At 41.0% G+C, this 12,599-nt stretch overlaps 1 protein-coding gene across 1 annotated transcript in view; it reads left to right on the forward strand.

Annotated features, from left to right (window-relative positions):
- LOC140428409 (brefeldin A-inhibited guanine nucleotide-exchange protein 2-like) overlaps positions 1-12,599 on the forward strand; it is a 162,341-nt gene that overhangs the window by 143,516 nt on the left and 6,226 nt on the right. The window contains exons 36-38 of the mRNA XM_072514827.1: positions 2,304-2,472; positions 5,976-6,114; positions 11,417-11,534. Coding sequence (XP_072370928.1) covers positions 2,304-2,472; positions 5,976-6,114; positions 11,417-11,534 — 426 coding nt within the window. The remainder of the gene's footprint in view (positions 1-2,303; positions 2,473-5,975; positions 6,115-11,416; positions 11,535-12,599) is intronic.

The following is a 12,599-nucleotide window of genomic DNA, read 5'->3' on the forward strand; positions in this document are numbered from 1 at the left end:
AGTCTGGGGAATTAATAATGGAAAATAAGGCGATGGCAGATGAATTGAAAATTTGTTTTGTATCGGTCTTCACTATTGAGGACAAAAGTAACACCCCAGAAATAGCTGCAAATCAGGAAATGGAAGGAAGGAAGTCAGGAAAATTACAATCACCAGGGAATTGATACGGAACAAATTTGTTGGAGCTGCGGGCTGACAAGTCCCTGGGCCCTGATGGACTTTACTCAAGATTCTTAAAAGAAGTTGCGAGTGAGATAGTTGATGCGTTGGTTTTAATTTTCTAAATTTCCTTAGATTCAGGGAAGACGATTTCATTAGATTGGAAAATAGCGAATGTAATTCCTTTATTCAAGAATGAAAGGCAACAGGAAACAAGGAATTACAGGCCAGTTATCTTAATTCCTCCCATAGGGAAAATGTTAGAAACTATTATTGAAGACCGTATAGCTGAGGTGAATTTACGGTAATAATAATAATCTTTATTGTCACAAGTAGGCTTACATTAACACTGCAATGAAGTTACAGAGTCAACATGGTTTTGTGAAAGGAAAGTCATGTTTAACCAATTCATTGGAACTCTTTGAAGAAAGAACATGTGCTGTGGGTTAAGGTGAACTAGTGGATGGATCCAAAACGGATAATTTCACATTTTCCCATCTGCCCAATTATTTGCACATAGATATCCAGAGGACATTTGACAAAGGTTATTGTGGAAAAGAGAGGTTCATGGTGTAGGGAGTAATATATTGGCATGGCTAGATGATTGGCTCACTAACAGGAAAAGGAAGGCAGCCATAAATGCAACCTTTTCAGGTTGGCAAGATGTTGAATGGTGTACCACAGGTATCAGTGCTGGGGCTTCAACGTTTTACGATTAATGTAAATGACTTGGATGAAGGGATCAAAGATATGGTTGCAAATTGATGACGCAAAGATAAGTACGTAAGTAAGTTGTGAAGAGGCTACAAAGGGATATAGATTGGTTAAGTGACTGAGCAAATATTTGGCAATTGCAGTTTCATGTGGGAAAATGGGAAATTATCCATTTTGGCATGAAGAATAAAAATGAAGCATGTTATGTAAGTCGTGAGAGATTGTCGAGCTCTGAGATACAGAGAGATCTGGGCGTCCGAGTGCATGAATTGCAAAAGGTTGGTATGCAGGTACAGCAAGCAATGAGAAAAGCTGATAGAATGTTATCATTTATTGCGAGGGGAATTGAATACAGAAGCCGGGATGTTATGCTTCAGATTTACAGGGCATTGGTGAGACCACATCTAGAGTACTGTGTGCGATATTGGTCTCCTTATTTAAGGAAGATGTAAGTGCATTGGAAGCAATTCAGTGAAGGTTTACTAGGCCTGGAATGGGTGGGTTGTCTTGTGTGAAAATTTTGGACAGAAGAGACTTGTATCCGCTAGGAGAGGCAACCTGAATGAAACATACAAGATCCTGAGAGGTCTTGACAGGCAGGCTGCAGACAGGATATTTCCTCGTTGGAAAATCTAGAACTGAGGGGGGGGTTCACAGTTTAAAAATGAGGGTCGCTCATTTAAGACAGAGAGAGAGTCTTTGAAACTCTCTATTTTATAAGATGGAAGTAGCGTCTTTGAATATTTAATCAATAAGGATGAACAACAACACCTCCTCCACGATAGTCCTCAATACCCGGGCCCCGCAAGGCTGCGTACTTAGCCCCTATTATACTCCCTATACACACATGACTGTGGGGCAAAATTTGGCTTCAACTCCATCGACAAGTTTGCTGATGACTCGACCGTAGTGACCTCGAACAACGATGAGTCAGAGTACAGGAGGGAGATAGAGAACCTAGTGGTGTCGTGTAACGACAATAATTTCTCCCTCAATGTCAGCAAAACCAAGGAGCTGGTCATTGACTTCAGAAAGCGAAGTATCGTATACACCCCTGTGGAGATGCCGAGGTGGAGATGGTATGCACATCACCAACAATCTGCTGCCATTGATTCAAAACTGAACAGGACTAGCCATATAAATACTGTGGCTACCGCCACCACCTTCTGAAGAGCAACTCGGGATGGGCAATAAATGCTGACCTAACCAGTGATGCCCACATCTCGTAAATTAATTTTAAAAAATATTTAAACTGTAAATCAGGAGACATATTACCCACTACAGTGCTAGAGATTTAAGAATAGATCATTTGCTTGCTGTTTCTCTTGGTAAGGTTAGGAAGATAGGAACAAGGGGCATTTACTTTTACACTTGATATTGGAAGAAGTACAGAAGTGTCACAAATCTATAATAAATTGTTTTATGTGCAGAGGGATTCAATTGATGCTGAGGTCCATATAGATACTGAAGACCAAGGGATGTATCGATACATGACTTCACAGCAGCTTTTCAAACTCCTGGATTGTCTGTTGGAGTCCCATTCATTTGCAAAGGCTTTCAACTCAAATAATGAACAGAGGACAACACTGTGGAGAGCAGGTAAATACTTTACATGTTAATTAAGAGTAAACTTGTCATAGGTTTGAATAAACTGCATGAATCTAAATTTCCCTAATGTTTTACATTTAAACCGTAACTCTTCATTTCCCTCACATTTGCGAATAACATGGATGTAATTCAGTCAGAACTTTGCTAAATGTGCCGAATTGTATGAAAAAACAATGGGACTGTACAGAAACACCCCACACCCAAACCTAGTCCTTTCTGCAAGCTGTAAAGTCATCAGTAAAAGGATTTAGCTCCATTAATTGTGTTTTTAGTTCCAATCAGATTGAATAAAGTTAATTAGCTCTGATCTATTTCGCTTCTTAGAAGAGAAATAGATGTCATTTGGAACTCAATGAGCAGGGGACACTAGGTGATTAATAATATGGAGAATAAAAGCAAATTACTGCGGATGCTGGAATCTGAAACTAAAAGAGAAAATGCTGGAAAATCTCAGCGAGTCTGGTAGCATCTGTAGGGAGAGAAAAGAGCTAACGTTTCGAGTCCAGGTGACCCTTTGTTAAAGCAAAATATGGAGGACTTTGAAAGAGGAAATGGGCGAGGTACTAAATGAATACTTTGCATCAGTATTCACCAAAGAGAAGGAATTGGTAGATGTTGAGTCTGGAGAAGGGGGTGTAGATAGCCTGGGTCACATTGTGATCCAAAAAGACGAGGTGTTGGGTGTCTTAAAAAATATTAAGGTAGATAAGTCCCCAGGGCCGGATGGGATCTACCCCAGAATACTGAAGGAGGCTGGAGAGGAAATTGCTGAGGCCTTGACAGAAATCTTTGGATCCTCGCTGTCTTCAGGGGATGTCCCGGAGGACTGGAGAATAGCCAATGTTGTTCCTCTGTTTAAGAAGGGTAGCAAGGATAATCCTGGGAACTACAGGCCGGTGAGCCTTACTTCAGTGGTAGGGAAATTACTGGAGAGAATTCTTCGAGACAGGATCTACTCCCATTTGGAAGCAAATGGACGTATTAGTGAGAGGCAGCACGGTTTTGTGAAGGGAAGGTCGTGTCTCACTAACTTGATAGAGTTTTTCGAGGAGGTCACTAAGATGATTGATGCAGGTAGGGCAGTAGATGTTGTCTATATGGACTTCAGTAAGGCCTTTGACAAGGTCCCTCATGGTAGACTAGTATAAAGTCACACGGGATCAGGGGTGAACTGGCAAGGTGGATACAGAACTGGCTAGGCCATAGAAGGCAGAGGGTAGCAATGGAGGGATGCTTTTCTCATTGGAGGGCTGTGACCAGTGGTGTTCCACAGGGATCAGTGCTGGGACCTTTGCTCTTTGTAATATATATAAATGATTTGGAGGAAAATGTAACTGGTCTGATTAGTAAGTTTGCAGACGACACAAAGGTTGGTGGAATTGCGGATAGCGATGAGGACTGTCTGAGGATACAGCAGGATTTAGATTGTCTGGAGACTTGGGCGGAGAGATGGCAGATGGAGTTTAATTCGGACAAATGTGAGGTAATGCATTTTGGAAGGGCTAATGCAGGTAGGGAATATACAGTGAATGGTAGAACCCTCAAGAGTATTGAAAGTCAAAGAGATCTAGGAGTACAGGTCCACAGGTCATTGAAAGGGGCAACACAGGTGGAGAAGGTAGTCAAGAAGGCATACGGCATGCTTGCCTTCATTGGCCGGGGCATTGAGTATAAGAATTGGCAAGTCATGTTGCAGCTGTATAGAACCTTAGTTAGGCCACACTTGGAGTATAGTGTTCAATTCTGGTCGCCACACTACCAGAAGGATGTGGAGGCTTTAGAGAGGGTGCAGAAGAGATTTACCAGAATGTTGCCTGGTATGGAGGGCATAAGCTATGAGGAGCGGTTGAATAAACTCGGTTTGTTCTCACTGGAACGAAGGAGGTTGAGGGGCGACCTGATAGAGGTATACAAAATTATGAGGGGCATAGACAGAGTGGATAGTCAGAGGCTTTTCCCCAGGGTAGAGGGGTCAATTACTAGGGGGCATAGGTTTAAGGTGAGAGGGGCAAAGTTTAGAGTAGATGTACGAGGCAAGTTTTTTACGCAGAGGGTAGTGGGTGCCTGGAACTCACTACCGGAGGAGGTAGTGGAAGCAGGGACGATAGGGACATTTAAGGGGCATCTTGACAAATATATGAATAGGATGGGAATAGAAGGATACGGACCCAGGAAGTGTAGAAGATTGTAGTTTAGTCGGGCAGTATGGTCGGCACGGGCTTGGAGGGCCGAAGGGCCTGTTCCTGTGCTGTACATTTCTTTGTTCTTTGTTGTTTGTTGAGGTGATTTGTTGCAGTCATTGTGATTGTTTGGAGCAGGCATCATAGTGAGAGGAGAAGTTACAGATTTATATTCAACATGTATTCATTTTCATTTCTTCCAACAAATTGTATCTACAGCTGCAGTGTGAAGGCATTTTTTGTCACACTATTACTGCTACTTTGTTGAAAATGTAAGAACTGAATACATTTTTAAAAAACTGTTGCTTTAAAGGTCACTTTCCCTCCCCTGTAAAGTTTGTCTATTCAGAGGGATGCTTAATGGCCTACTGGATGCTTCTTATCGAACTGCCTTTCTCCAATTTGTTCTCAAAGTACCCAACAGTGTCACGTTAACTTGCCATTGAATTTCTCACTTTGTTTGCAGGCAGGCTTTGTTGCTATTGAACTCTCCACTCCAACCCCCAATTCCATGGAATGCACCTTTTTTTCCATTTTGAAATATCCGTCCTTAGCCGACTGTAATGTTCCAGTGAAGCCCAACACAAATTGGAGGAATAACACCTCATAATTAGGCATGTTACAGCCTTCTGGACTCAATATTGAGTTTAACAACTTTAGACCGTGAGCTTCCCCTCCATTTTGATCCCTTTTTTCTTTATCCCAACGCAAAACCTCTCCGCTCCCCCACAGGGCCATCTGTCACTTGTTCTTTAGTTTTGCTTTCACTGAGCACTGCCCTTTGTTGTCCTTTTAACAACATTGTGCTATATTATCATTATGCTGTCAGCACCGTCTTTAATACTACTATTAACACACTCTTTGTCTTGTGGCATATTTGTCAATCTCTCCTTAGCTCCCACCTATCCCTGACCTTCAATTCTGCTCCACCTTCTCCAACCCCGCCTCTCCAACTATGTAATCAATCACGTTTCTATTCTACTTCACCTCTGAGAGAGTCTTATGTATTCAATACATTAACTCAGTTTCTCTCTCCACAGATGTGACCAGACCTGCTGAGATTATCCAGCATTTTCTGTTTTTATTTCCCATTTCCAGCATCCACAGATATTGTTTTTATTTCCCATTTTGATGTTCTTTCATAACAATCATTAAACCAACTCAAGACAGGCCAATTTAGTAAAACCTGGTATTTTAGTGGAAATTGATTCCCTAAACGGCAGAAAGTGCATATTCGGTAATGACAGCATACAGATGGTGAGTTAGCATATTGTATTCGGTACTTACTTTAAAGTAAATTTCTTGTTACTCCAGGGTTTAAGGGGAAATCCAAGCCTAATCTCTTAAAGCAAGAAACTAGCAGTCTTGCTTGTTGTCTTCGTATACTCTTCCGCATGTATACAGATGAAAATCGCCAGGATTCGTGGAACAACATCCAGAAAAGACTACTGAAGTATGAGAATTTATTTTGTGGGTTTTTTTGTAACACTTTACTGTATCCATCATGAAAACTGAGCAAGAAGGGTTTCGCCTCCACAACCCAAAGATGTGCATGGTGGATTGGCCATGCTAAATTGCCCCTTAATTGGAAACAATTAATTGGGTACTCTAAATTTATACTTTAAAAAAACTGAACAAGAAGCAAGGCCCTCTGCTGCAAATTCTCTGTTATTTCATACATGACCTGCAATTGTGTGTTAAACATTCAGTGTGTTGGGCTGCTAAAGCTTTTCCAGTTTTGTATATTTAGTAGTATTAGAAAGGCTATTTTGTTCGCAGACAATGCAAAGTGCTTTATTTTGTTATTTTCTGAATTTTTTATGTTTATGACATATTTATTGAATCCTTTCTTGCTGGTCACAGCACTCAAATGTTAAAAATTGGCTACACTTAACTTTGAAGATTGTTTGATAGATGCATGCTTCATGAAGAGGAAGAAATGTTGTTTAATTCAGAAGATCAATTGCTGCCATTACCCTTGGATCACAAGTTAATTACAGATATAAAGGGTGGGCATTCACCTCATTCTCATTCAGCTATAAGCAGCCTCCAGTATTCCATTGAGGTATCCAATCGGCCGTTAGGTGCTTCCAGGGTTTGCACTTCTGCTGCATCTGGGAATCCATTCCATATTTTGATTAGTCTTGGTGTTGAATAATGTCTTGAAACATGTCCTAAGACCTTTTTTAAGTTAGAACCTGTGACCCCCTTGTCCTGCTCTTGCAATTTACTTTAAAGCAACTTTCTGCATTTACTTTTACCAAATCATGTATATCGAAGGTTCCTTTTAAAGCTCAAGTCCATGTTTATCTTATGTTTTGTCAACTCAAATCTCCAACATTGAGGATCAGTCTTCGGGCAGGTCTCCACTGCCTCCAGCACGTAACCAGAAATGTTACCAGGATTTGCTCTGACTTGAGGACTTTGCTCACAACCTCTTTGTACTTGTGTTCTACAATTTGGCTATTTAATTGAACATTCTGTCAACTTCTTTCGGTTCTTACTCTGTATTTGTTAGACAAGTGAATGACTGAGTCGACATTGACTTCTAGGTCGTCTTAATTTTCAAGCTTTGCTATTTTGATGTACTGCTTATTTTTTATTTACTTTGATTTCCCAACATAATTATTTTGTCATTGACTATTTTCTGAGCTCTTTCTCCCACTTAGACTGACCCTTCTAATTTGGTGCCATCAGTAAATTTGGCCATTTTGCATTATATTTTTTGAGCCCAGATAGTGGGCCAAACAAAAGAGTGTTAAGGCATCCCTGAGTAACCCTCGTAACTGCTATAAATCCTCCATCTAATACTTTTCGCTAGTTTTTTTTTTTGTTCATTCCCAAAGCTTACGCATTCCTACAGATTTGAGTTTAACTAATGGCTTTTCTTGTGAATCTTTGTCAAATACTATTTTGTACTTCATGCTTTACAGAGTCCACTTTCAATGTCAATTCCTTAGAGAATTTAGAGACTAGTCAGTGAGATTCTGAAATTCTGTTGGTTCTTGTTTACTGTTATTATTGTGGAGGTTTTGAAGTTTACTCTTGATGACACAATGAGAATCAGATTGATGGGTCTGTCGTTGCCTATATCTATTGAGGCCTTGGTTACCTCCTAGACTTGATATTGCAGACTGATCTCCCATATTTTACCCTCCATAAACTTTTGGTCATCCAAACTTCTGCCTGTTTCTTAACTTGCAACAATCCCGTTCCCTTCTCACTGCTGTGCTTACTGACCTACGTTGACTCCGAGTCAAGCAATGTCTTGATTTTAAAATTTTCATCCCCGTTTCCAAAACACCAACCCCCCAACCCCAAGCCTCACCTCTACTTATCTCCGTAATCTCCTCCAGCTACACGGACTTCAAGGGAATCAGGGCTCCTGTAATTCTGGCCACTTGTTGTGCCCCCCCAATTTTAATTGCTCCACCATTTAATAATGTGCCATCAGTTGCCTAGGCACCAAGCTTTGGAATACTTCCCTCACCTCTCTGCCTCTGCCTCACTTTCTTCCTTTCAGACACTTCCTATATCCACCTTCTTCATGAACTTTTTGCTCATCTGACCTAATATCGCCTTACATGGCTTGTTTTCATACTTTATTTTGTAATCCTCAAGTGAAGCGTTTTGGGATGTTCATTGTGCTAAAGGTGCTATGTAAATTCTTTTGAGGAGTTAATATCCCAGAAGAGCTCTGGAAAGCCCTCGAGTATAATCTGTCTGGACTTCCAACAGGGTATTTGATAAAGATCCACAAAAAGGACCCTGAATTAAACTGAAATTGTTGCTTTCCAAGTCATTAACTTTCCTTTGTTTTTTTTTTACAATTCATGCGATGCGAGCATCACCTGCATTTATTGCTCATCTGAGTTGTCCTGAGAAGCTGTGATGGGCTGCCTTTTCAAATTGTCATATATTAGAGTGGCTTTCGAGGCCCCTTCAAAGGGTGGTTAAAAGTCAATTACATTGGAATTGGACTGGAATCACATATAAGCCAGACAGAATAAGGCCAACAGCATTCTTTCCTCAGAACATTAACAAGCCAAGTGGGTTTCTAATGACAATTGGATAATTTCTCAGTGAGTGTATATTGATACCAGCTTTTCAGGTACAGATTGTAAAACTGAGTTCAATTACTCTGGGGAGGGTTTATTCCTCATGTTTCCCCTTGTGAATTCTGGAAGTGATTATTCAGAATAATATCTTTTGTGTATCCTCATTTTCAATGCCATTCATGTATTTTATGTTTATTTTTTCATCTCTGAGTGTAGAGATCTACCATGCGGATCTAGTGGCACTTGAACACTAAAACTCAGTAGAAATTTGAGTTAAAATTTCTCGGGTGCAAATAAGAATTGTTTATTGCCTCTATTTGATTACAATTGAGAGTCACTTAAATCTTATTCTCTAGTAAGTCTGGCTAGCAAAAAAGACATAAAGAGAAGAAACTTGTACACAATTTAGCTTTTAAAATAATACAGAAATGGTTTCTTGCTTACGGCAAAACAGCTTGCATTTACCTCAAGAGTTAGAGTGGAAAAGTGAAAGTATGAAAAATAGAGACAGCGAATAGTTTAGATCAAAGTATAGGATGATTCCGGAATAAAGATGGCCGTACGGAACCTCACGGTTATACAAAATCATATCAGTCTTTAGCCATCTATCTACACCTCTAAGTCATCCTAATTGGTTTGGGTTAGAATCAAATGAGTTTGATTTGACGGTCAGCTGTCAATTTTCAATGTGCAACATTAGTTGTAAATGTTTCATGTTTGAATACTTGTGCATGTTATGGAATGCGATTCTGTGCTGTTATCGCGACCAGCTTAAACTGGTCTTCTGCTGACTTAGCTGTTATCTGTATTGTGAACAATGGCGCCTTCATATTACTATGGCGTTGCTATGTCCTTGATCTGATAAATTGTACAGCTCAAGTATAGTGTCAAATTGTCTTGCAAATGTAGTTGTTAGCTCAGTAAAAGTGCTGTTTTAATCTATAATGGAATTATGCTGGTTTGTGTCTGTATGTTTTGAGATGGCCTGAGGTTATGAGTGAATGTAAAATGGGTATTTAAAGACTGGGGCTTAATATTTACGCTAAATAGCTATCTTTTACCAATCAGGTGTATTAGAAAATAGTCTGTTTCTACACTGAGCTACTTCTTGGTGTGACACATTGAAAAGAAAATTGCACTGTGTATATTCCCTACTTTTTTCCAGATATTTTGTCACCAAGGCCCTGTACAGCTGCAGGAGGACTTCCCTACTTTTATGTTCTATTCCCCTTGCAATAAAAGCCAACATTCTTATCCGCTGTATCTGCGGACTACCGTTTTTGATTCATGTTCAACATAGACATTGGGTGCGATCCCAATGACCACACTGCGCTTGAAAAGCAGCTCGCTGCGGCACAGCGTGGCCGATCCCGGGATCTACCCGGCTTGCAACGGTTTGTGAGATCCAACATGATCTCGCAAGACGTTGCGATATTAATCCCGCCCATTGTGGGCAGGATCATTTTTTGGCAAATCTGCATATTAGAGCGAGACAGCTAGTCTCAATCTAATGTGCAGATTCGCGAGGTACCTGAAGCTTTGGGATTCATCCCCTTCACCTCGGAGACCTCAGGCGAATCAACACTGGTCCGAACAGGAACCTGTCGCGTTGTATAGCCATGTGTTTCTTGGTGCTGCGAGCGCCGGGGAACACGTGGCTAAGTGCACTCGCTATGGTACTTTGTTCCCATTTAGTGGAATCGAGCCCATCGAAATCCTACAGTGGATAAGGAGGCCATTTGGCCTATCGAGTCTGCACTGACCCTCTGAAAACGCACCCTACCTGGGCTCACCCACTGCCCTATCCTTGTAATCCTACCTAATCTGCACATTAGCATGCAGGTAACATAAATTTAGCAATGCTGGCACAGTACCTTTTTGGAATTTTGAGAGCACTTGCCTTTTTTATATATCATATACTGTATAACAGGGGGCAGCATGGTGGTGCAGTGATTAGCACTGCTTCCTCACGGCGCCGAGGACCCGGGTTCGATCCCGACCCCGGGTCACTGTCTGTGTGGAGTTTGCACATTCTCCCCATGTCTGCGTGGGCCTCACCCCCACAACCCAAAAAGATGTGCAAGGTAGGTGAATTGGCCAAGCTAAATTTCCCCTCAATTGGAAAAAATGAATTGGGTACGATTTTTTTAATAAACTGCTTAATGAGAATTTGCTGCTAATTTATTTATATGGTACATTATAATGCTAATACTGTATGATTATGAAAAGAAACCATGCTTGTGGTGTGCAGTGGATAGCACTATTTGAAGAGTGCAAAATATCTTCGTAAGATCGGTCATGTTTATCAGTTTATTTATACCACCAGATTAGATAAAGGTGAGCACTTAAATCTGAAAATGAAGGGCAGCGCAGTGATAGCACAACTGCCTCACGGCGCTGAGGTCCCAGGTTCGATCCCGGCTCTGGGTCACTGTCCGTGTGGAGTTTGCACCTTCTGCCCGTGTTTGCGTCGGTTTCGCCCCCACAACCCAAAGATGTGCAGGGTAGGTGGATTGGACATGCTAAATTGCCCCTTAATTGGAAAGAAATGAATTGGGTACTCTAAATTAAAAAAAAAAGAAATCTGCAAATGATGGAGAATTACACAAATTAAGAAAGATTTTCTCCAAGGTAGGTCATGTTCCTTTTTGTCAGTTTTACAATTGTCAGTTAATTGAAAAATTTGTTTCCCATTAGTGTTTGCAGTGAAGCCCTTGCCTACTTCATAACACTTACCTCGGAAAGTCACCGTGAAGCTTGGACAAACTTGTTGCTGCTTTTCCTCACAAAGACTCTCAAAACTAGTGATGAAAAGGTATGGATGAAACTCATTTTTAAAATACATTCATCTGCTTAAAGAGTTCAGATCATTAAGTCGCATGTGAGATAATATGGAGGCTTACCCCTGTAAGTGTAAAAATATAAATACCTTTGGGAAATGAGGAACAGCCACAAAGGATGCCTCATTCTAAATGAGGGTTGGGCCGGTGGTAGAGGAGGTTAACGCCTAGACCATTTGTAATTATTAAGAACCAACATGATTAGGCCTTAGCTGTGCTACTGTTTGTATTGCACCATAATTGGCTTCTGATGAAAGACTTATATGATTTCGAAGGGCAGCACGGTAGCATTGTGGTTAGCACAATTGCTTCACAGCTCCAGGGTCCCAGGTTTGATTCCCGGCTTGGGTCACTGTCTGTGCGGAGTCTGCACATTCTCCCCGCGTGTGAAACCGGGTGCTCCGGTTTCCTCCCACAGTCCAAAGATGTGTGGGTTAGGTGGATTGGCCATGCTAAATTGCCCATAGTGTCCAAAATTGCCCTTAGTGTTGGGTGGGGTTACTGGGTTATGGGGATAAGGTGGAGGTGTGGACCTTGGGTAGGGTGCTCTTTCCAAGAGCCGGTGTAGACTCGATGGGCCGAATGGCCTCGTTCTGCACTGTAAATTTTATGATTTGGATAATGAAAGAATATAAAAAGATGGTGGGGAACAGGAAATGAAATTAAAGTATGTTGAAGAGAGATCTCAAGCAGAATGGGCAAATGCCTCTTGTGCTGTCATTTATATGATTCTAGAATTGTCAGGTTATTCAAAGGAATAGATTTTTTTTATCAAGTTCTGTTCAAACTGATCTTTTGTCACTGTTTACTTCCTCCATTTTCCGATGGAATTCTTACATCCTTCTTCTGTTCAGCAATTCAGTTTGGGGTAAGATCCCATGGTTGGCAGCTTGTCAAGCAACAGCTCTATTCTTGAAAGTGATATTGGTGCCATGGGCACACCAGAACAAAGTCTGAACCTATTATCCTCATAACGTTCACACATTTTAACTTGGAGTTGGGAAGTAAAAGTTAGAAACCACCATTTCCCCACCTCAGTT

Source organism: Scyliorhinus torazame, chromosome 8, assembly GCF_047496885.1.
Source record: "Scyliorhinus torazame isolate Kashiwa2021f chromosome 8, sScyTor2.1, whole genome shotgun sequence".
Classification (NCBI taxonomy): domain Eukaryota; kingdom Metazoa; phylum Chordata; class Chondrichthyes; order Carcharhiniformes; family Scyliorhinidae; genus Scyliorhinus; species Scyliorhinus torazame.